The sequence below is a fragment of the Alosa pseudoharengus genome, unplaced genomic scaffold (assembly GCF_046254945.1).
Source record: "Alosa pseudoharengus isolate Yale_2024_CS ecotype anadromous, Long Island Sound unplaced genomic scaffold, YU_APseudo_1.1 YU_APseudo_1.1_scf_22, whole genome shotgun sequence".
NCBI lineage: Eukaryota > Metazoa > Chordata > Actinopteri > Clupeiformes > Clupeidae > Alosa > Alosa pseudoharengus.
In genome coordinates this window covers 13242048-13265634 of record NW_027468680.1, presented here as the reverse complement: position 1 = coordinate 13265634, position 23587 = coordinate 13242048, and the positions used below count along the sequence as shown (strand labels likewise).

At 43.8% G+C, this 23587-nt stretch overlaps 1 protein-coding gene across 4 annotated transcripts; it reads right to left on the bottom strand.

Annotated features, from left to right (window-relative positions):
* Nucleotides 1-195: 195 nt before the first annotated feature.
* On the bottom strand, nucleotides 196-23565 carry baz1a (bromodomain adjacent to zinc finger domain, 1A). Of its 4 annotated transcripts, none has more exons than XM_076300613.1 (28): nucleotides 23461-23565; nucleotides 22962-23117; nucleotides 21282-21560; nucleotides 18721-18879; nucleotides 18524-18628; nucleotides 18289-18376; nucleotides 17134-17268; nucleotides 16847-16937; nucleotides 15752-15918; nucleotides 14327-14422; nucleotides 13460-13598; nucleotides 12853-12999; nucleotides 10404-10499; nucleotides 9794-10018; nucleotides 8782-8947; nucleotides 8498-8593; nucleotides 8114-8205; nucleotides 6101-6718; nucleotides 5494-5651; nucleotides 4746-4903; nucleotides 4161-4309; nucleotides 3687-3770; nucleotides 3115-3362; nucleotides 2635-2831; nucleotides 2056-2384; nucleotides 1702-1880; nucleotides 1403-1490; nucleotides 196-1204 (listed from the first exon to the last, which is right to left on the bottom strand). In XM_076300613.1, the coding sequence occupies exons 2-28, from the start codon at nucleotides 23072-23074 to the stop codon at nucleotides 1032-1034; spliced, it is 4575 nt and encodes a 1524-aa protein (XP_076156728.1). In that variant the 5' UTR covers nucleotides 23075-23117; nucleotides 23461-23565; the 3' UTR covers nucleotides 196-1031. The 4 variants fall into 4 exon arrangements, with proteins under 4 accessions (XP_076156728.1, XP_076156727.1, XP_076156730.1 ...); XM_076300612.1 differs by having other exon boundaries at nucleotides 23469-23565; XM_076300615.1 differs by having other exon boundaries at nucleotides 18524-18625; nucleotides 23469-23565.
* Between the last annotated feature and the right edge of the window lie 22 nt (nucleotides 23566-23587).

Here is a 23587-nt window from a genome sequence, read left to right as displayed (position 1 = left end):
CGGGCGGGATCAGGACAGGGATTGGTACGGTACTGGACGAATCGAATGCCTGACAGTGACAAGGGGTTAATCATGTGCGCCGACTCCTGAATCTGTAGTCATTCAAAGTTAGTACGGGAGTTGTTAATCTTTATATTAACATCGAATCAAAATGTGCAAGCACAGGTAGGCACATTAAATGAACCCCACAATCCAAACATTTAACAAAATGCATTTATTTTACATACAGAAAAATGTACACGATAAGCAGTAACATGACAGGAAAACAACGTACTTTACAACCCTTTGTAACTTTGTTTAAACTGAAAACCACTTCTGGTTATACTTTACAAAAGGTTCGCAAACACATCCTATAAAAACATTCTTATAAATAAAGCAAGTATTCGAATTCAAAATTAAATCCTAAATAAATAACCAATTGATACAAAAGGAGAAGTACAAGAAAGAAATTTGGAAGAGCACATTTTGGTTCCTATGTAGTGTTCAGCAGGGTAATAGGGACCAATAACGGTTGATTCAATAACGTTTCACAACTTACTACTATGAAACAAAACAATGTCTGTTGCTTCCAGCTGCAATACTTAATTTATTAACGATAATGTTGTAATGACTTAAGTAAAAGAAAAAGTATATATATACAGAGAAAAAAAAACAGTAGTCTAGAAATGCAGCTTAGGTAAAAAAATATACATGCACCGTAAAAAAAATATCAAATCACAGTGCTTTTTGTCCTGAGTGTGTGAATGGAGAGGACTTCAACACAGTGCAAATATTTTTTTTCACAGCACAGGGTTCATCTCCCCGTCTCCTCCCCCCCTGTCCTCTATGTCTCAGAAATGGAATGATATTTACATTTCTTCTGTTTTGGGAATTGTTCCACCAACATCTGGTGTGAATGCTCAGCAGTCTGTTACTTTAGTGAGAGTGAAAGAGACGAGCGTATCTCAGTGGTGGAAAAGAAGGAAAACAAAAAGAAGGGGAAAAAAAAACCTGATCGGAACACCTAGACATGAGATTTATTTTGCTTTCCTCTACACTCTGGGTCGTTTGGGCGGAGGTGGGATGCGGTCGCCCAGGCCCAGCTTCTGGAGTTCGGTGTGGAAAAAGGCCTGGAGTCTCATGCCGGCTTTGGCCTCGTTGGTGGTGCGGGGGTTGTACTCCAAGCAGTTGGTGAACATCAACTCCACATCCTCAATGTACTCCGCTGTTCAGGGACAAGAGCAAACTTACATAAGAGCCTGTTAAGATGAACATGTGATGCTAAATTAAATGATCTTAGAGACTCTAACTGCTCTAAACAAATTAAATAGGATTCCAGTGTTACACTGAAATTGAATTACAGGAAGGGTTAAGCTGTATTTGTTTACTAAACAATGTGATTCATATAAAAAAAAAAACTTACAGGCAGTTTTATATTCACAGTTGTTGACTTTCTCCCTGATTATGCTCAAAGCAATTGGTTTTTTGATTATGTCATAGTAGTCTGGCACCTGCAAAATAAAACAAAAAAAAAACAAAGTGAATTCTTTTTCAACTTAACAGTAAAATCAGCAAAACTATGGACTGGACTGGACTACAGTGGTAGCAGTAGTCAGTAGTGGTAGTAGTATATACTTAAATGCAAACATAGTCAATGTCTTCCATCACTGTTCCCCCTATGGGACTGGTTAAAACGCCAACCAGAGGATCTGTATGCTTTACCTGTGTCCTGGACACTAGCTTTTTAAAGGGCCAGCTGTCCTCATGCCTGACCAGGTCCACCGTCAGCTGCTCACAGGCAGACAGCTCATGGACCCCCAGGTTTCTGCCGGAGCTGCGGCGACTGGATGAGGAGGATGTCGACGATGGAGTCAACACCACTTTCGTTTTAGGGGACACCTCTGAAGGGGCAAAAAAAAAAGAGAGGGGTAAAAAAGAAAACAATGAAGACTGTAAGAGTAAAGACAGATGGGATAAAGTGGGAAGAGATGAAAATGGAAGCATAATTTAAAAAAAGTTAACAATGATCATTTTGATGTCGGGCATTGTGATGCCACTTTTACAAAGGCCAGGCACCTGTTGCAGGTCTTTTTTTGGCCTCCGCCTGGCCAGGGGCGGGGCTGCTGGTTTTACTGGAGGGGCCGTTGGTGGTCAGGATCTCCTGGCTCAGGCGGGAGCTGGTGCGACTGCCCGGCCGGGGAGGGGGCCTGCCGTTGGACACTGGGGTGGCTTTCTTCCCCGACCCCTTGGCGGCCCCTTTCCCAGCCGAGGCGTTCTGTTTCGGGGTGCTTTGCTGGCTACGGGGAGTGGAATGCACAGAGTCGTTCTGCTTGGCCGTAGATCGCCCCGATGATCGGCTCCCTTTTGTGGCGACAGGGAGTTTGACGGCATTCTTCTTGGGAGCACTACAGAGAGAGGTTTGAACTTGTAAAAATACATCTTAACCCACAATGTATGAAACGTTGTGAATGTAGCCAGAGGAAGATTACTACTTGATACGAGTTGATAAAGTAGTCAACTCTCAGTTCCTAAACATTGCTACAGTCCACAAAATTCCTAGAATGGAGAAAGCAGCAGATATGCATACATTTGCCATACATAATGCAAGTAGAGTGCACAGGGAACGGTGACTGATTTGATGATAAATTAACATACATCTCCTCCTCCTCCTCAGATTCCTCTTCCTCAGATTCTTCCTCCTCCACCTCAGACTCCTCCTCCTCATCTTCAGATTCCTCTTCCTCCTCCACCTCCTCTTCGGAGTCAATGGAGGAGCGTTGGCGGGAGTTGATGCGGTGGGAGCGCTGTTTGGGACGGCATTCGGGACAGAACCAGTCCTCCGAGGGAACGGCCTGGATGAGAACAAACGACAAAGCAGGGCTTTAGGCATGTACATGGTCTTTAGGTTACAGCCCTGACCGCACAGCAAAGTGGTGGCTAAAAGGCTTCAGAACCCATCAACTGGAAACGAATTTGAAAATGCGCAGTGAAATTTGGATTGGATTATAAAAGGAATCTGATGAGCTTTTTGAAATCAACATGCAGTCGAGTCAAGCTCAGTGCAAGATGATGCCAATTTGATATTTTTGAGGGAGACAAACGTTCAGACGTTTCCTTTTAAGTAAGAGCCCACACCTTGAGCTTGGGACGGACGCAGTGGATGTGGTGGCCGCGGTCGCAGCCGTCGCACAGCAGCATGTTCTCGGCGTCGCCCTTGCGCCGGCACACCTTGCAGCGTGCGTTGAGCAGTGACTTGGCCCAGACCACGCTGCGCTCCAGGGTGGACAGGTGCAGGAACACCTGTGAGAGGCTGGAGCAGGCCAGCAGCGACTCTCGCCACCGCTCCTGAATGGTCTTCACCTGACGGCCGCAATCACTGCCATCTAAACACAGAGGAGAGAGAGAGAGAGAGAGAGAGAGAGAGAGAGGGGGGGAGGGAGGGAGGGAGGGAGGGAGAGAGAGAGAGAGGGAGAGAGAGATAAAAGATAAGTGTTTTCCCCATCACTGAGAGTTGACGCAGATGTTCCTCCAGCTGCATTGAAAGCAGCACTGCAGATTGCAGATTCATGCTCAGCACCGCTCTTGAGCACAACCTATTTTTAGGAGTTTTGCCAACACATGAATTATTCAGATGCAAGATCATTCTTTTGCTCCTGCACAGAGAGATGCTGCCCACTTTAAAAACAAAGACTTCTCTGTGTACGTACCATCCTTCTCACTCGACTGATCGTCATCTTTCTTCTTGTCCTTTTTCTTTTTATCCTTTTGGTCCTTTTTCGAGTCATCATCGCCTGTCGATAGAGAGAGAGAGAGAGAGAGAGAGAGAGATAGAGAGAGACAGAGAGAGAGAGAGAGAGAAAGAGAGAGAGAGAGAGAGAGAGAGAAAGGAGTAAGAGACTGCTAAAGCTGACCGCTCTCAGCTGCTCCTAAAGCTCCTCGTTCGGGTCAAAATTATGCCGTAGCCTTTGCCAGCCTCCCCATTGTGTCTCCACAGAACTATAAAACCGCTATGAAGCAAATCTTCCATAATAGGGGGCATCGCCATGCTTCCCCTCCAATAACAGGATTATAAAACCGGAGGAGCATGACAGTAGGGGAAGAAGTGAGACACTACGGGATCACAGGTTTGCACTTTTCAGCACTATGCAGTGACCGGTGTAGGCCTAAGGTGCCTGTCTTACCCAGCGGGGCCTTGAGGAACTTGCGCTCGATGCCCTGCAAGATCTGCGCCAGAGCCTGGGCCAGGTAGTGCACGGTGTTATTGACGGGCTGCGGGGTGCTGGCGCTGGTGGAGGCTGTGCTGAGGGTCTCCGCCTTCAGCTCCTGGAGTCTGGGGGGAGGCCAGGATAATCAGACCATCAGTGGTATGATCAGGTCATAATACAGCACAACAGAATGCAATAGAACTCTAGAACAGAACCCAATAGAACTCTAGAACAGAACCCAATAGAACTCTGGCCATTTATTTTCAACGGAGGTTTGGCTGACTAATTCAGCAGTGGTCGCAATTCCAGCAGATGAAATTAGGGAATTCATGTGTTTACCATGCAAAACAAATGCTTCAGTACACTACACGACAACATCAAGTCTGTACTATTGAATTACCACTACATATGAATGTTCTAAACTGAAATATGAACCTTCTCATTAACACAAGAACGTTAAACAGTTCACTCGGGTCATGGTCATTCAATTGAAAAGAAACTCATGGTGCTGTGGAGGTGTGACAGACTGATGGATGTTGGGATAGACTGTGGTGCTCATACCGGTCTTTAGCGCTGACTCTCATGTGTGGGTCGTCCAGCTCCATGGCCTCCACGTCTCCGTTTTCACTCTTGTCCGAGCCGTTCTCCCGGGGCTCCGAGGCCAGCAGCTCGTAGTTGCCACTCTCCAGGGCTTCCCTCCAGGCACTCCTCTCCATCACCTGCTCAGGCCGGGGGCAACACAACAAACCCCCAGGTCAACAAACATACCCCCACATCAGCCAACAAACCCCCAGGTCAACAAACACACCCCCAGGTCAACAAACACACCCCCAGGTCAACAAACATACCCCCACATCAACCAACAAACCCCCAGGTCAACAAACACACCCCCACACCAACCAACAAACCCCCAGATAAACAAAAAACACAACAAACAAAGTTAACTGGAGGACTGCAGATTTCTTTCTTTTTTCACTCAAAACAGACATGTTTATTTCATTGCACCCTTATTTGCGCATGTCTGAGGTTTTCATTACACGGCGAGGAGTCATTACACGATGTTGTGAAACACACACCTACTGCACTTGGCCAATTAAAAGTTATCTGACTCTAGCAGTCACATGAGATTCATTTAACTTAAGTGTTGGTGGTTGATGGAAATTCATTTAACTACTCTCGACTGGGCCCTAATTTTGAGAACAATATGTATTTAAAAAGGGACATATCTTCCTTTATTTTTCATGTTTGCAAAGCGGTTTCTATCTCTTTTTGCACCCACACAGCAAAAGCGATGGAACACAGTCTGTACCTTAACGGCTCCTAGTGTGCCCTGGTAGATGCGGTCCTCGATGTCCAGCAGCAGGTCACGGAGACGGTTCTCCATGTGACGTTCAGCTGGGGCCGAGCTCTCTGAGGGGGCAGAGTTGCTCTTGACCTTCGTTGAGACAGCTTTTCCGTCAGTCTTATCTGAAAGGCAATACAATCATAAAGGCCCCTCCTAACAACGTAAGCAAGGCTGATTCATCAACCAACATCTCAGCAACGCATCAAAACTTAGATAAAACTTGATAGTTAAACAAACTGTATATTATGATGATTATGATTAATGTCGCTACAGTGAACCTGTGGGTTAAGATTGATCATGGCTCATAAATATCACAGTGTAGCAACCCAAACTCGCACCACTGAAAGATATACATTTGCCAATAAAATACTTGGGTTACTGGAGGAATAACAGTCAACAGCTCTATAAAATCACTGCCTACTGATTGTGATTTGCACAATCAAAAGCATTACTCCATGTGTATGACCTGAGCTTTAATCTTCTTAGTGCTACATGTTGGACTTCCAGATCCTAACAAGGGACACTCAAATGGCATGAAGAACATACATGGATTCCTTCCTGTTGTTCTCACCTGTGTAGTTGAGGCGTTGGCCCGTGGTGCCGTCCAGCAGCTGGGCGATGCGCTCCTTCTCCTGCTGCAGCGCCTCCTTCAGGCTGTTCTCCCGGTGGCCGCGCGGGTTTAGCGCCTCCAGCAGCTCCTCCACCTCTGCCATCGAGTTGTAGAAGGCCCACTGGTTGGGCCGGTTCACAGGGGGCCCGCAGCGGTGGGTCACAGCCTGGGCCTCCTCCTTGGGGGCTTTGGCTTCGCCCTCCTCGTCCTCAGCCTTCACCTCGTCCGTTTCCATCTCCTCCTCTTGGGGCTGCTGCTGCTGCTCCTGTTGTTGTTGTTGTTGTTGTTGTTGTTTGGGAGCCTCCTGGGTCTCGGGCTCCGGCTTCTGGGGCAGCAGCATGTCCTCGGTGACGCCGAAGAAGTCGTCCTCCACGAAGAGCGCCCCGGTGGCGGGGAAGAGCCAGTAGCGGCGGTAGTAGCGGTCGCGGCCCAGCGGCAGGATGTAGGTGCAGGCGGCCGCCTTCTGGATGCGCTCCAGGAGCTCGCGCTCGCGCTGCTGCTGCTGCTGAAGCTCCTCCGGCGTCAGAGACTCCTTCTCACGCACCTCCGCCGCCTTCTCCTTCTCCTTGGAGCCTTTACCTGGGAGAGGGGAGAGGGAGGGACAGACCAGAGGCGAGACCAGAACTGTTAGGCAGCAATCACACAGACAAGCTGCAATGGTAGCTTTGCTTCCATCCTGCTAGCAAGCTAGGAGCAGAGCACAATATTCAATATTTGGCAGAACCCCAGAACACTTAATCATGACATTACAGGCACTCTAACTAAATGCATCAGGGTCTAAACATTATGGGAAGTCCAAATTCATAGAAAGACCATTGATCATTGTGAAGCACAAATGAAATGCCTTTGCAGTCTGATTTTGTATTACATTTTTCACTGGCAGTTGCAGTGTGACCTCCACCTGAGGCCAGGCGGCTCAGAGGCCATTAAGTGCCAACAGCTAAAGGGTTCTTTTACGAAGGTTATTTCTGTATCGTGGTTTTATGTCCAAGGCGTACCTCCTCCAAAAATGAAAATTCTACAATTATCCACTTAAACTCATGCCAGTAGTCACCCATAAAAGGTTTGTTTATCAGTGCAAGGCTACATGTCTGAGACAGTGCAGAGCTCCTGGATAAAACCACACACACACACACACACACACACACACACACACACACACACACACACACACACACACACACACACACACACACACACACACACACACACACACACACACACACACACACACACACACACACACACACACACACACACACACACACACACACACACACACAACTTCCAAGGTACTTGAGGCAAATGTTAGGTGTGACTCCATGCAGAATACACTGCTGCTCTACCATATTATTTATTTTTTTATTTTAAGTCACTGACAAATCACTAGTGGTGCTTTGAGTTTACATTTAGTACTTAAAAACATTTGATGTGAAAAATGTGATTAATCGGGTGAAGTGGTTCTGTTACTTAGGAGTCATCACTCAAGTGCAGATATGAGCCAAATCGCCAGCTTTAAATATGCAGTGAACAGAAAACAGAACCTTTTTCCACTCTTCTTATTTTTGTTTTTCCCTTGGCCAATCAATGTCTGCTTGTTGCAGTTAAACACACAAACACACACACACACAGTCTCTACTGAACAAAGGGCAACTATTTGAAGCCATAAAGAGGGGCGTGTTCACAAACGCAACCTTGTGTTGTGACACCGGAGTATATCATCGGCTCAGTCAGTCTACCAGCACTGGAACTCACTGAGGTCTATACCTGACACCTCAGTGTACATTGACCAAATGCTGCAGTAGACCCTCTCCGAGATCAGAGTTCAGAGGCCACATCTAAAACACGCCCATACGCCTTATGGAGTATGTCTATAAAAGGTAAGGACTAGTGTTTAAGTCAGATACTAGTTGAACAGAGGATGAGTGAATGACACACACACACAGGTTGGAGGGTGGGGTGATGGCCAGTTACCTTTCTTGGCCTTGCTGTTGGGGGTTGGCTCCTCCTCATCCTCAGTGTTCCCCTGCGCTTCCTGACTCTCTGTGCTCGTGTCCAGCTCCTCTCTGCAACACAAACAACGACAAAACAATTAAACACTGTGCATGGACAAAAATGGTCTTTGTTGTGCAGTCATATGGTATTAATAGTGTGATTCACTACACATATTCCATCTTTGTGCTCTGGGAGAGTACTAGCACTCAGCTTTGTGGATCAGTTTCCCAAGACATGGATTAAGCCAAGTTCTAGAATAATAGAGAACCTGATGAATGAAAATTTCCACTAAAAGACAGAACGCCAGCAGCCAACTTTAGGCTGAAGGGCCAGACAGAGTTAGCAGAGCGCAGAGAGTCGTACCCAGCAGCCTGTGTTCCGTTCTTGGCCTCCTCCTTCAGCTTCTCCCTCAGTTTCAGTTCCTGCTCCTTCAGTTTCTCCTCCTTGCGCTTGCGAACTCTGAGAACAGCCGCCATATAACAATTTTAATCCCACAAGTTCATGTTTACATGGAGTAAATATTAGTTAATACATCTGTTTCAGTGATATGAGTGTGTGCAATTATGTGATGTTTGCCATTTACTACAGTCCTGTTCTGCCACTCCAGCCGAGGTGTGTGTGTGTGTGTGTGTGCACACTATACATACCTCTCAGCGGCCTCCTCTCTCTCCCTGCGGTGCTGCTCAGCCTTGAGCTCGCGCAGTTCCTGCTTGGCCTGTCGCTGCTCATCTGCACTGTCCTCAATGAAGTCCCGCGTGGACACCAGTGTCAGCAGCTTCCCACACAGAGCGTGAAGGATCTTCAACTTCTCACCTGCAACACACACACACACACTTTAGGACCTTCACAGATTAAATATATGCAAGTGTCCCTGCCTCAGGCCATTTACTGTAGAGCCATTGAGTCTGTGACTCATGTAGTGAGCCAAAACCATAATATAATCAATCTCTTTGATGCAAGAGGACTTGGTGATCTGATTGTTAATGGATTAGTGATTGCATGGCGGTGAGAGTGGGGCATGAAGCAGCCTGCCATTATTAAAGCAAACAAACACTACCAGTAGGCCTTAGGGAAGCTCTGCTCTGGCCAGCTGAGCCCCATACTAGATTACTCGACAAACTAAATTGAGGAACATCTTGCAAAAATAAATGCCTTTGATATAAAGTGAGTAGTTGGAAAGCCATTCAGTTATTGAACCATTAATTTCCTACAAGCTGACCACAAGGGGGGGGGGGGTCCTTGTGGAATTCTACTAGATTGCAATGAGGCTGATACATCACAATGGACTCAAAATGTGAAACAATGTCCTCATTTTAATGGTCGGGTGTTTAATTGGAAGAGAGGCAAAGTATAATTCTCAAAATTACTATTCTTGTTAGGGATGCACAATATCATCAGTACTGTACACCCAGTAACAGCACCTATCTACGAGGTCCTGTAGGGTTTCAGAAGCAGCATCATAGGAAATAAAAAAGATTTGTATATCGGTATCTGCCATCGGCCAAAATTAGTTGCCGAAAGTATCGGCAGAAATTCAATATCGTGCATTGCGAATTCTTTTTGAGAACATGGGCTCATTTCCAAAGGTAAAAGTTCAGGCTGGTGTTCGGAGCAGGCCAGAGTTGAACCCTGACAGCTTAGCACTGGCTCCAGGCTTACCGGGCAGCAGGTCGTAGACGGCGGTGCAGGCCAGCCGCTTGACCAGGCCTGGGTTGGAGAGACGCAGTTCCACGCAGGGGTCGTCGGTGGAGGCGAAGCCGCCCTGCTTCTGGTAGCGGAACTTGGCGTTGGTGGAGCTGCAGTCGGCCCCCGAGGCCAGGATGTGGAGGCGGAGGATCTCCGTCAGGGTGCAGCTGTCCAGATCTAACTGCTTCAGACTGCAGCCTGGGGGGAGGTGGGGAGAGGGACGACGGGAAGAAAGAATAGAAAGAAAAGGAGAAAGATCAGAGAATGGACAGAGTAAGGAAGAACGAGAGGAAGTAGGGGGAGGGAGGGAGGGGCACAAAGAAGGAGCACGGTAGAGAAACATGCAACACAGGGAAATTAACAAAGCAAAAAGGAAAACAGGACGTTGAGAGTGGGGTGAAGACAAGGAGGGTAAACAGAGAGGAAGAGAGAAAGATGAAAACAACGCCAGCTGTGCACCGACACTCTGTTGCGACGACTTCTATTCTCAGCCAGGTCCATTTTCGGCCTCTCAGATGGTATTTTCTTCACAAGAAAATTAGCCTATTAGCCTCCCAAACACTTGACGCGTCACATGTCTTACCCTGGTGAAGCTGAGGCCAGGCCGCAGCCAGGGCAGCCACTGCAGTGATGGCCGACTGCGTGGGGTCTGCGTCATCGTCCAGGGCCTCGCTCAAATCTGCAACCAAACACACAGAACTTCAATACTTCTGATTATTCATTTATAAGAATTAGCTGTTAGTTTAAAACACTCAACAACTCTTGCACTTAACCCTTAGAACCCTAAGCTGTTATTAGGGCATTTTCACTACCTTTATTCATAAGGATTTATTCTGGTCATTGTAAGTGCCACACACACATATTATATATTGTTTTTTTCAGCATGGTCTAGGCTATCCAGATCTGCAATCATTTCATGTATTATTGATTTTATTTTGATTTTTAAAGAATTAAAATATAAAAATCATATTATAAAAATTCTTATATTTTGACCTGTATCTCACCACAGCAAGCTCATAGCTCTACATGCATTTCATGTGTGTGTAGGGCAGACTGTCCTGAAACGGGCAATATGATTGCCATGTTGGAGGGATACTCTGGGGCTGAGCAATTTACAGAAATATGTGGTGTGTGATTTACGGAAATAAATGCCATTTTTTATTTAGCGATGAAAAAATGACCATTCTGCGCTCCATATCTGTGACACAACTGATCTGACCTGACTTGACCCAAGTTTGCCTGTTAGCATGTGTGACTATGGTGTATGCACTCATGATGATTCTCAACTTTTTACTGCATTGCCATGAACAAAGTAAAGGCAAAAAAGGTGTTTCTTTGTTGAACAAATCGGGATGCAATGTGAGCCTTGAATTGGATGCCATGCAGGAATTTGCTAGGATCTCAAAACCGGATTATGAACATGTTTTGCCATAGAGAAACACACGATAGCGTTGGATTATAAACATGCTTTGCCACAAAAACAGACAAAAACGTGGGGTAAGTCCAGCTATATGAAGTTATTATTTTGCTGTCACTTCGTCTGTTTTATAACCCAGAAGGATGTATTTGGTATCAAATGATAGCTCTGTGTCTCCTCTTTCATCTAACATACGTGGCATATATATCCGATCACGGGTCCGCGAGTAATTACTCCGAGAGTAATGGGTGTGCATCGTTGGTTTGTGTACATGACGTTAATATTTTGCAATCACTTCGTCTGTTTTTATAAGCCAGAAAGATCGATATCCATGGTACCAATGGATAGCCCTGTTTCTCCTCTTTCATTTGATATGCTTGCCATATCTATGCGATCACGGGTTCGCGAGTAATTCAAACGAAAGTAATGGGTGCGCAGGTGAACGCAGAGAAGTATAGACTGTAAATATGATGCAATTTGATTTAATTTCATGATTTTTTTTAATTTTCATACTTGATCGTACAGACAAGTGCGTAGTCTCTTTGGAAAGCCCCACTTATTCTCTGTCATGCAATAAAGGTTTTATCTCGTTGCGATAAACAGTCGCGGAGCAATGTAACAGAGAAGAAAGGGTGTGTTTTTTGACGCACTTTGCGTCAATCGGGTTCTAAGGGTTAAAGCGAGGCAGCATGTATGTACAATATGGCCTCCGCTGCTTTAAAATGTAAATATTTAATTGTCTGCTTCATGACAGACATCATGAGTTATGACAGATCAACAGACCATACATACATCAATATGATCTGTAATAAAATATACTAGCCAATACTAAAAGGAATAAATGTCAAAATGTACAAACACTAAAACACTACTAAAGCCAGTGTACCTCAATCTCAAACTATTCCCAGGCTGTGCAACTCAAAAAGAGGATGGTTCATTTTTTAAACACACAGATAAATATGCCTCAAGTCATAAATTTCGCTCACTGATGAGACCTGAGGGAAACAAGGGCCTATGGAATGTGTAAACACTGGCAGGCTGTACGTCATGACTGAGTCACACTGAGTCATACTGAGAACGTGAAGTCATTCTTTCAATTTCTTTCCTAGCACCTGGGTGGAATGTGACTGGAAGTTGTGGAAAGTTACTGGAAGCTACTTCAGTGCAAAACCAAGTCTGATACTCTAAGCAAACAAGACCTGGAAGACACTTGAAGTGCATTAAAAGAGCCCTACTGCATAAACAAAAAGAGAGGTGGAGATTCTCTAGAGCCTTTGATTTTTTTTTTGCCGTGGAACACCCTTATTCAAGAAACACTCCCAAAGAAGTGCTTCTACCATCTCAACATTTGCAAAACCCTTTTAGCCATTATATCTGACATAAGCTCTCCTAAGGACTGAAACAGGGGGGTGGGGTGGTGGGACAAGGCTTGGCGCCTGGAACATGGTGGACAGTGTCAACTTTAGAGATTTATTGCTATAGAGGCTGAGGTGGTGCGGCTGGCTTTCACAGTCAGTTTCATAGAAAACACAGAGGCTAGTATTTCCTCTGCCTATGGGAAGTAAAATGAGCCTGGTTCTGCAAGTCATCCCTTGCCCTGGCATGACCTCCTGACCTTTGGTGTCGGCCTCGGCAACTTGGTCCCGTGCCACCTCCTCCTGCTCCTCTGCCAGCGCTTGGAAGATGGCCGACAGGAAGAAGAAAAGCAGCTCGCACAGTGGGCCCTCTGGATCACAGCCCACCAGCGCCTCCTCCAGGATCTCTGTGGTAGCACACACACAGGTCAATAAAAACAGAAGCAAGATGCAGAGCTGTCTACAGATAAGAGGACAAACATACAGATAAAACCATGGACTAAACCCACGGATACATATTAAACACATGAGCAGGATGAACATAGTACGTCACTTGGCCAAAAATGTAGACTTTGTAAAACACAGCATAATCACCACAATCTAATAACAGGGTTCCTACACATTTTCCATTTCAGAATTTTATACTTTTTCCATATTCAAATTTCCAAACTTCCTAGTAGATTTTTCTGACCATATTCTCATCATTGCAGCCACTTCTGGTTTGGGATAACTCGGTGAAAACAAACGTATGGACAACTGAAGTGAATTTAAAAATTACACTTAATATTCACAGTGCCATCTCAGTTTCTCTTCCCTTCCCCAGAGGCAGTACTGTGGAGATTAAGAGAGGTGAGTGGCGAGTCTCACCCAGCGAGATGCCCTCTGGGAACTCGTCCTTGAGGTCAAAGAGCTCCCCGAAGGCCTGCAGGAACTCCAGCACCATCAGGGCGTCTCCGAACAGCTCTGCTGGCAAACGTGTCTTCACTGGGACAGGAGCGGGCAACTCCTAAGAGAGCATCAGTGCACAAATAATATGTCAGTTTCACTTAACATAGCCTCCACTTTAAGCTGAGACGACCTCACCCAACAAACCTAAAGTGATAATCACTAAACTATGCCACTACACTGCTGCATTATTGCTTGTGTACCATACATGATATGACTGAACGGTAATTTGTAGGAATTCTTATTAGTAGGAATTTTAAATGTCTTTTTTTTTTATACCCAAGATGAAGCCTTAATAATTCACTGCCTTTAATTAATTAATTAATTAATTAATTAATTAAAGGCCTCTCAGTGCATGTTGTTGATCATTCAATGGCAGTTGATTGTTAAAAATGTAGGCACATAAGGAAAATACATGCAAAGTACAATAACTTAATACTCCATTTAATCTCCTACGCCATCCTAAAACACAAATTTGACAGGGCAGCATGCAGATATCAAGGTATGTATTACACTAGTTTTGCATACTAACCACCTCTCAAGAATACACATAAATTTGATTATGAAAAGGAAAGTCCGTTTTTAGTACTATGGCACAAAGTCATTGACTACAATCTACAGACTGACATTGTTTCTAAAATAATGTGTAATGTCCAGGCTGCAGAAAACATCATGTTGTTCCCCATAATGGGCAGTCTGAACTTTTCTAGTGCAATACTTTTGCTTTGCTGTGACAGCTGTCTGTCTCTGTGTGTGTGTGTGTGTGTGTGTGTGTGTGTGTGTTCTGACCTTGAGGTCCTCACACTCCATGTCCTCCCTGGGTTTGTTCCACAGCTTCAGACGCTCTGCATATTTTTTCTTCTCCTCTCGCAGTTTCTCTCGCTCCTGAAGCCAGAGGGGTTTGAAAACAAAAATTAGCCTCTAATCAAATGCCTCACAACAGGCTTATTTCTGAGAACATTTTCTGTGCCTGACATTATTACAAATCTTTAACACCGCATAATGATCCATTTTAAAATCTTAAATGGCCTGGCTCTATCCTGAATTCAGGCACTGTACATGAGAACTTTAAGTCCTGCATTTGATAAAACATTCTCATTTTAAGCTGTAAAATGCACAATGTGTTTTTATTAGTCTATTAGAGAATAATATGTAAATAATATTAGACTCAATAAACACACATTACATGAGTAAAGAACAACTATTTCATACAAGTTCTATAGTAGATTGATAAGTTGCTCTGAACATTTAGAATTAGAACTACTGTACACATTCTCTTGTGCAATTAAGTGTCGCCACCAACGTCATAAACGCAAATTTCCGAATGTGCGCCATCTTGGAAGTATAGAATATTATTGCTGGTAGCTGTGCTCCATAGGGCAGCATTATATAGATGAAGATAATTTAAATATACTTGCCCAACTATATATTTGTTGGTTATAAGAATGAATAGGCCTACAAGACACACAGATGCTGCTTGTTGCTGTGATGCCGTCTTGATTTGGTGGACAGTATGCTACAATCCACAGGCTACTAAATTAAGCTGTCTTCATAAGGTACCTAAACGTAAATCAGACTTGCCAGACTTTCATTTGAAACTGTCTCTTACTGGAGTAGGAAGTAATCGGAATCACAGGTGGAGACGTGCTTTATAGACAACTGTAAGCCAAAGGCATAGTTTACTATTAGAAAAGTTTGCAAGTTGCCATCGGTTGATGCGAAGTAAAGTAAAAGTGTGGCACACTATGGCCACTGGCTAGCACGGGATGCTGATAAATTAGCTCTAACAACAATTTCGATTTGAAACATGCATAGACTACTTATTGTGTTCATTTGAGCCAGTTGTGGTTTATGTTACAATTAGATTTACAAGTTTGGCATACTGTAGCCTAGTCAATAGTTTTGTACACCATGGATGTGAAAGTTTGCTCTCCTTGATAATGAATAATCTGTAAAACTGCATATCTTTATTTTGTCTAGACTATTATGGCAACTGTGTAGGCCTATATGACAGTAACATACCATTTTTTATCAAAGAAAGTATTATTAATACAGAAGTTACCAGTATACTAAACCAGAAACTGACATTCTAATAGGGTTTACATTACGTTCTCTTTTGCATACTTCCAACATGGCCGCCACCCACTTTATGACATCAGGTGGCAACACCTAATAACATTCTCCTGCTGGTGCACCAATAGGCCAACACTTCACCTTCTCTTTCTCGATCTTCATTCGTTCTTTCTCCTCTTTCCTCTTCTGGCGTTCTTCCTCAATCATCTTCTTGATCTCCTCCCTCTTTCTCTCACGGTCTTCCTTTTCTTTCTTCTTGGCTTCCCACAGGTCTTCTCGCTCCTTCTTCATTCTGGCCTTCTCTTGGGCTAAGGAAGACAACATTCAGTTAAACCAAAGACTTCCTGGTTTTTGGGTAGTGAACTTTTCCATCTCTCCTGGACGCAACTGGAACCCAAAGACGTCAGAACAGAGTTGAAGCTGAGACTTTCTAATTAGGAGACACAGCACTCAAAAAATCCTCAATAGAAATACATGGGGTTAATTTGTAATGCCAATATGGCATTTGTCTAATTTGCTTACACATATCACACCCCTTCCGAGGCAAAACGTTGACATGTGAATACATTGAGCCAATCATGTGCTGTGTTGTGAATACATTGAGCCAATAATGTGGTGTGTTGTGAAGACATCGTGCCAATCATGTGTTGTGATCTCCCCGCTGGAGCAAGATTAGTGTCGTATTTTGAGAACAATAAAAAGCTGACAGCCAATCAGAAGCCATCACAATCATTAATATGAGAGACTTTACTTATCGTTGGTCAGTGTGGATGCTTTTATTGTTATAGTTATTGTTCCTGGTGTGAACAGCCCTTTACACTCCAGTTGGAATTGCAAATGATATTTGATATTTGATGATAAATGAAGTCTAGACATGCTGTTATGCCTGCAGAGGCCTTCATTTGTTGGTAAGGGCCTGTGTCCACCAATCACGTTTCTTACACTGATAGTGCCCTCAACCTCATTTTCAGAGCGCTTCAGTCAAGTGTTTATTGTTGCTTGGTTACAAAGTTTTGATTGGTCATTGAGAGAATGACATTGACGAACCCAGCGCCGTTCAGCGGCTGTCAGCGATCTGAGCGCTGCGGATTAAAAACGGTCAGCGCCGAGAGCTTTTTTCCACCAAGGGTCACAAGGCTGTGAGCTCTGAACTTCATAGGATTTGTATAGAAAAAAGCCGCCGCCGGCGTAAAAGACACAATTGGCGGACACAGGCCCTAAAGGAGCATCTCCTACCCATGCCGGCCATTTCCTCTCTCTGCTGCATGATCCTGAGCTTCTCCTCGGCTGCTCGCATCATGTCCTGACTCTGCGTTGCAAAGTTCACCTGCAGGTAATCACAACCACAGTCAATCTAAAAACATCCAAGACTCCTGACAGATGCAACAAATTACTCAGGAGAAAAATTGCAATCCTGAATCTAAAGACTAGAGAAGTCAGGTTATTATATTTATTGACTTGACATAAATTATGCCAGAAAACAACAGACCCCAAAAGAACTGAATTGAACACCAGGTTCTCACCTGCCCGGGTGAAGCATCATTTGGACGCCGTCCCCGGCCCTTTCCAGGTGGACTGAAGACAAACACTGGAGGCTCGTCGGGGAAGATCTGAGAGAAATTCTGTTCTGACAACTTATAATGTGCCACAGTGGACGCCTGCAAATAAGACAACATTTCAGGTTAACTGCCAATGAATTTTGTCTGGCACGCAGGTGCCATCAATATTGTATTAATTAAAGTGTAAGTCCCCCCTTAGCACTGGGCCTAAAGGGCCATTCGCACCAGAAACGATAACTATAAAAGACAACTATAACTGGAACTAGAACGATAAAAGCATCCATAATGACCAGTGATAAGGAAAGTCTCTCCTTGTAGTTGAATGTGACGGCTAAATTTGATGGATTAGGATTGGCTGTAAGCTTTTTATCGTTCTCAAAATCGCTGATCCCCAACAATATCGTTCTTCAGGTCATTGTAGTTATAGTTTATGCGTGGATTTTGTTGTTCATATTAGCTAGAGTGATAATTTTTGGTGTTATAGTTATCGTTCTTGGTGTGAATGGACCTTAACTCAAAAATACCAATGTGTAGGCAAGTGAGGGAGGTGGTGTAAACTCCTATAAATGATGAGTTTTGATTATAATTTTTCTTAACTCATTGAATGCCAAGCTGTTTTCGGAGTGCCAGCAATCTAGACCATTGTTGATGATTTTTGTACAGCCACAGCATATTCTGTGTTATAGCTATGAACACATACAATGGCTCGTTTAAAAAGGTGAGACTTAAAGCTCTCAGTGGGTACAAACCGTGTATTTCTACACGCCTCTGTTCCTCAGAAATCCCAAGCGAGCGAGATCAGCGAGACCTGGCGAGACTGCCACCTAGTGATAGACCCACGAAAATGGCCTGGTTTTGAGTTGACGTGCATGCGTCACTGATTCGACCCAAAGCGGCAACCGAGTTATGATAAAATGTACAGATAAAATGTCCAGATTGTGCGTTTTCATGAGTTTTCGATCGTCATATATTTAATTTCCATTCATCACAGAGTTCCCAAAATCAAATATAAGGTGTGTTAGAGTGTTTAGTTTCGTAATTTAAAAAGAAAAGCTAAAAACGTAATATTAAGTTTTTGGCACTCAATGAGTTAATGGGTGGCCAAAAAGTCAAGCCTACCTTCAGCCGTACAACTCCATTCTGGGGTTCACAGTGTTGCTTCAACAGAAGCTTCAGTCGGTCTCTGGTGAAGACGTTCTTTTTACGGCTACAAAGTGGAGAAAAAAAAAATCACAAGAGAGAACATCATGCAGGGCTGGATTTGCATCAATAATAATTCAATATAATAAAGAATGGCGGGATGTTAAAAAGGAAAGGACAAATGAAATATACAGAGGACTCTGTGAGGCCTTACCAAAGCTGTGCGACTTTGACGAGTTGGGTTTCGCCATTCTCCGCTTTGACGAGGCGAATTTTGTATTTGAACACAGATGGGTTCAGGGAAGACTTCTTCTTTCTGCTTTTAGGATTGACAAATCATTACGGATGGTCACACAAAAGGGGTGGAAAAAGATGGATTGTACAAATGTTCATCTATTGATATCAACCAACCCATTAGGCATCGTTTTCGGGGTCTTGGGAGAGACTGGTGTAGGGTCTTCATCACTGTCACTGATGATAATGGAGTCACCCTCTACGTGGTTCGGAGTGTGCCCATTCAGAGCACCGTTAGAATGGGGAGAAATTACCTCCAGCACCTGACAGGGATGCCTATGGGGACACAGAACGGGGCTTTTAGGCCTGAGATACTGTTACATAAGCACTACCATATCAATGCATAATGGCAGAGCAGTCTTGGAAAAAATCTGGGTTTTCATAACAAATGATATGAGGTCCAAGGTTAGACCTCAAACACCAACCCTGGAAATAATCCAAGGACAAGCATTTACATCAAACTCAACACTCAAACAAGTTCATACAGAAGGGGCACTTCGAAGTAGGGCTTCAACTAATGATTATTTTCATAGTTGATTAATCTGTTGACTATTTTCTCTATTAATTTATTAGCTGTGATTGATAAAATGATCCAAAAAAAAATTTGTGTTTCCTAAAACCCAACATTATGTCCTCAAATGTCTTGTTTTGTTCACACGCCAAAGACATTTAGATTACTGTAATAGAAAAGTAAGTAAAGATGAAGAATATTCAAGTTTAAGAGCCTCAATTCAGAGCATTTTTAGGCGTCTTAAAAATGATACAAATCCATTAATCAACTAGGTCTACAGAAATAACTGGCAATTTATTTAGAAGTTGACAATCAAATAATGAATTAATTGTTGCAGCCCTATTTCAAACACAATATTAATCTGTTATAACTTACACCTTATATCTTAATACTTCACTGTGGCGATACGATTCAAAGCTGTCATCACCACATTTGTTTGATATAGAAATTCCAGTAAAAAAAAGTTTTTCATACTAGCCTATTACATGGTCATGCTAGAACAAGAGATCCAGATAATATGGGTTTTTCATAGTATTAGCTGAATGTATCCTACTACAATCCAAAGTACCCATGAAACAGAAACACTGTTGTATCCCATAGATACAGTGAGCGTATCCGAATCCCACAAGTAACGGCCTGCTCAAACTGACACCAGAGACAATGGGAACAAAGCTCGCTTTTGACCACTGGGGTGTGAAATCGCTAATGATCACCTCCCACAAAAGCAGCCACCTGTTCGCACTCAGGTGCGGTAGGCATGGCCGCCTTTACCTACGCAACACGTGAGAAGCTCCGCTTTCTATCACCCCCCTCTTTCCCCCCCATCAGGCACGCACAAACACAGAGTGACACACCCCAAATCTGCCCAGCAGTCCCCCCCCCTCACTGCCCCAAAACGATCCCATCTCCCCTGCTGCGGCACAGTCGTGCCTGCTGTCTGCCTGACACAGTTCAGCCCCTGATGATGTGATGTCTGGGACTACTCCTTGTGCTGGGGGCTGGCCAATCGGAGTGCCCGCTTTGGCTCCACCCACAGCCTTGTGTTATCTCCAAATGGCAAGGTCAGCTCATGATGGCTGCCTCTGATCTGCTGCTTTGGGCAGGAAGGAGGGACAGGGGAAAGGAGTCCCGATATGGACTCGCCTGTTAATTAATTTGGTGGAAGGCTTGGCCCAGCTGTGTGTCCTCAGCTGGTGATTAAGACATGTGGAGCTCTTGTCTTTCTCTCCCTCGCTCTCTTTCTTTGGCTGATAAGTTCGAGCTGTGGAAGGTGGAACAACTCCAGTCCAGTATGCGCAATTCAAGGCTTGTAGCTGGCTTGCGAATACAGGAGTTTTGTCTCAGGGAAACATGCAGGCACTTGACACACCCATCCCTATCTCTACACTTCTCCCCCAAATTGCTCAACGGCCCCACTTTAAGCAAGACCTAACTGCAAAGAGGTTGTTGTTTTCTGCCTAGACAGTTCTGCAAGAATCAGCAAGAAATGACAATTCCAGAGACAATGCCTCTCTGGAATTCAGGAAACTATATTCTGAGCACATTTGATTGTACAATGAAAGAAATAATTGCTTTGCTGAAATGTGAGTGATACATTAATGTAGGCCAAGCCTATATCAAGTCGATACATCTTCAAAAAGATGATGACACACAGGCAATAAATATTTCCACTCATATTTGCAGACAAATATTGCACTCTTGAAAACTATCCTGTTTATACATCCAATGAACTCTTCCATAACAGACCTGAACTTGAGGAATAATACTCATTGCTTAACACAAACAGTTTAGTTCATTTCAGTTATTTTTGTCCTCCCTTTAACTAAAGTACATCCCCACAACTTTGGCAAAGGCAACAGACATATGGCTTTAACATAATTACAAGTCTAAAGAGAAACTCACTGAATCAGCACTTCTACTGTTGATGGGTGGCATGAACATGGCATGAACACAACACACACATACAAAAACAGTCACTCCATAAATCAACACACCAACAATAACAGCAACAACAATGACACGACCACCCTCTACAAACACATTTTCTTAATCACACTACTTAGGACAGACACATCCATACACCTCAACACATATATTGTGATAATGGGGCAAATATTAAAAACACAAACACACTCACAAACCAACACACATCACAATCCACACCAACCTGGCTCCTGAGCGGGCCACCATGTCCACCATCTCTCCCGGGAAGAAGCGCTCCTTGACGTAGGAGTAGACGTCATCGCAGACCTCATGCAGGCGTGTGCGGTGTGTGAGAGCGGTGAGGTGCAGCAGGGGCACCACCAGACTGCTGGGGAAGTTCTGCAGACTCTGCCTGGCCCTCCGTTCACTGTCCAGGGCCTCCTGGTAGGTCAGGCCAGGCTTGCCCGTCACGGCGCAGCTCCACACTAAGCTGTTACACAGGATGGTCCTCTCAAAGAATTCACTGCAAGACATACACAAACATCAATGAGTTAACATTATGAGGTTGAGTTGTAAGGGGGAGACCACCATGATGTGTTCAAATCACGTGTTATTAGAGAGCAAACACCGTCCCAGCATCATTCTTCAGTGCTCAAATTACAAAAATGACATAAAAAACAGTATAAAACCAAAGTTGAAGAATGTAACCAATTTGTACATTAATACAATTTCTGAGATATTAAAAATGTATTCAGTTTTGATCTATTAGTTCAAAGGAAGAAGCAGGATAAAATGATCATGAACCAACCTCTTCCCTACACTTCATGAATCATTCCCACCATCATTACATTCGACATAGATTTAAGGCTCACAGTCATTATCCCAACTGGCCTTGAAGAAAAGTTGAGGAGAAAAGTTGAGGAGAAAAAAAAACGTCTGAGATTGTACCATATTCTGTGGATGCATGAGGGATAGCAACATGCCTTTGTTTTGGATCAGGGGCATCTGATAGGCTTAGGACCACGTTGAAAAACGTAACTGCTTTTAGGAGAACGCCTGCCTCCATCAAGGTTCTGAGTTCGGGTCGGTGAAGAGAGGCTGAGCACTATCAAAGTGGGTTGTTCAACATGTTAGAAAGTCATCAACGGCCAGCTCGTTGTCGATAGGAGTAATGTACAGAAACTTTTAAGACCACTAGTTATATCGCTTAACTCTGTGCCAGTGAAACCTCTACTACTGACACGACTTTCGCCAGACGTCACTAACGAATTAATTTTGCATGGAGTATGACTGACACAGACACAATGGCCTTAGCAAGCTACCACGTTTCTCACAACATCCTGCCCGGAGCTTAGCTAACTTCGTTAATCGACATTCAACGTTACGGTTAGCGAGGGCTGATAACGTTAGCTTGCATCTCGGCTCCTTATGTTATGATCCAAGATCGAAACAGAAAACTCTTACAAGAAACACATAATCGTTACTCTAAAATTTACAAAATAAGTTGTTTGCATTGGTTAACTTAACGATAATCTGTTGACGAGTTAGCAATAGCTCCATACTAGCCATTCAAGGCCTCATGTTGAGTTCTGAGTTGTTGGGCTAGCTAGTTTAATCGCAGCTACCATAGCCAACCAGCTAGCGACTTAACGTTGTGTTACACCTGCTACAACAACCAACGATAATGAGAATATGGTTATACAAGCATGTTTGCCAGATATCAAACTCATAACTTTAAATTAAATACTGGCAATATAAATAACAAAACTTATCGTGCCACACAATGAGTTGATAACCATAAATGAAACTTTGTTTCGGGGGTCACATCTCGACTGTCACTTCTGTTGTTCTCCAGGACAGTTTCCATTTGGTGTCTAGCAAGTTCAGCTTACATCAATCAATAATAAAGAAAATATCGTCTTACTCATAAGTTCTGAAGATTTCATGTGTGACTTTACAAAGAAAAACTTCTTCCTCTGGCTTTAGATCAACTGGAGGTTTCTGTCGGATGAACGGCTTTTTGTGAAGAAGCGGCATCTTTCTTTATCACTTCGTGTCCTCTGGTCTGTCCTCTTCGGGACTTTCAAAAAAAGGAGGGAAAGGAAGTCAGAAGTGTTTATTTCAAGGACAATATTCCGTCATTAAACACTACAGTTAACCATGTTGATGGATGAAAGACAGCGATCTCTATAATGTGCGGAATGAAAGTGATAATTTACGAGAATTTTCAAGAGGAAATCCAGCCTTTGTTAGTGACACACGCTTCCCAGTCCCACTCAGTCATACACAAAAGTGACGTTAGCTAGCTAAATCCAGCCCACATGAAATGTGCTCAAAGACCCACTTTCGCGGTTTATCATTTATTCGTTAATAATATAATCTCCCAAGAGGTTATATCAATTAGATATAAAACGATATTTCACCTATTTACCAGTTGTATGGAGAAAAGATAATCCGCTTCAGAGAAAAAACACGAAACTCCACGGTTTGCCCCACTTCTCCAAGCGGGCTGAGCGTGACGACAAGTTTTGATCCGCTCTAGTTCACTGA

Bases quoted from the DNA above. Each gene is read 5' to 3' on its own strand.
- baz1a (XM_076300613.1), bottom strand. From the start codon at position 23,074: ATGCCGCTTCTTCACAAAAAGCCGTTCATCCGACAGAAACCTCCAGTT. The intron at 3,771-4,160 runs GTAAGACAGGCA...CTCTATCGACAG, and splicing joins GTTCCTCAAGGCCCCGCTGG to GCGATGATGACTCGAAAAAG. The intron at 1,881-2,055 runs GTGCCTGGCCTT...TTGCCCCTTCAG, and splicing joins CAAAAAAAGACCTGCAACAG to AGGTGTCCCCTAAAACGAAA.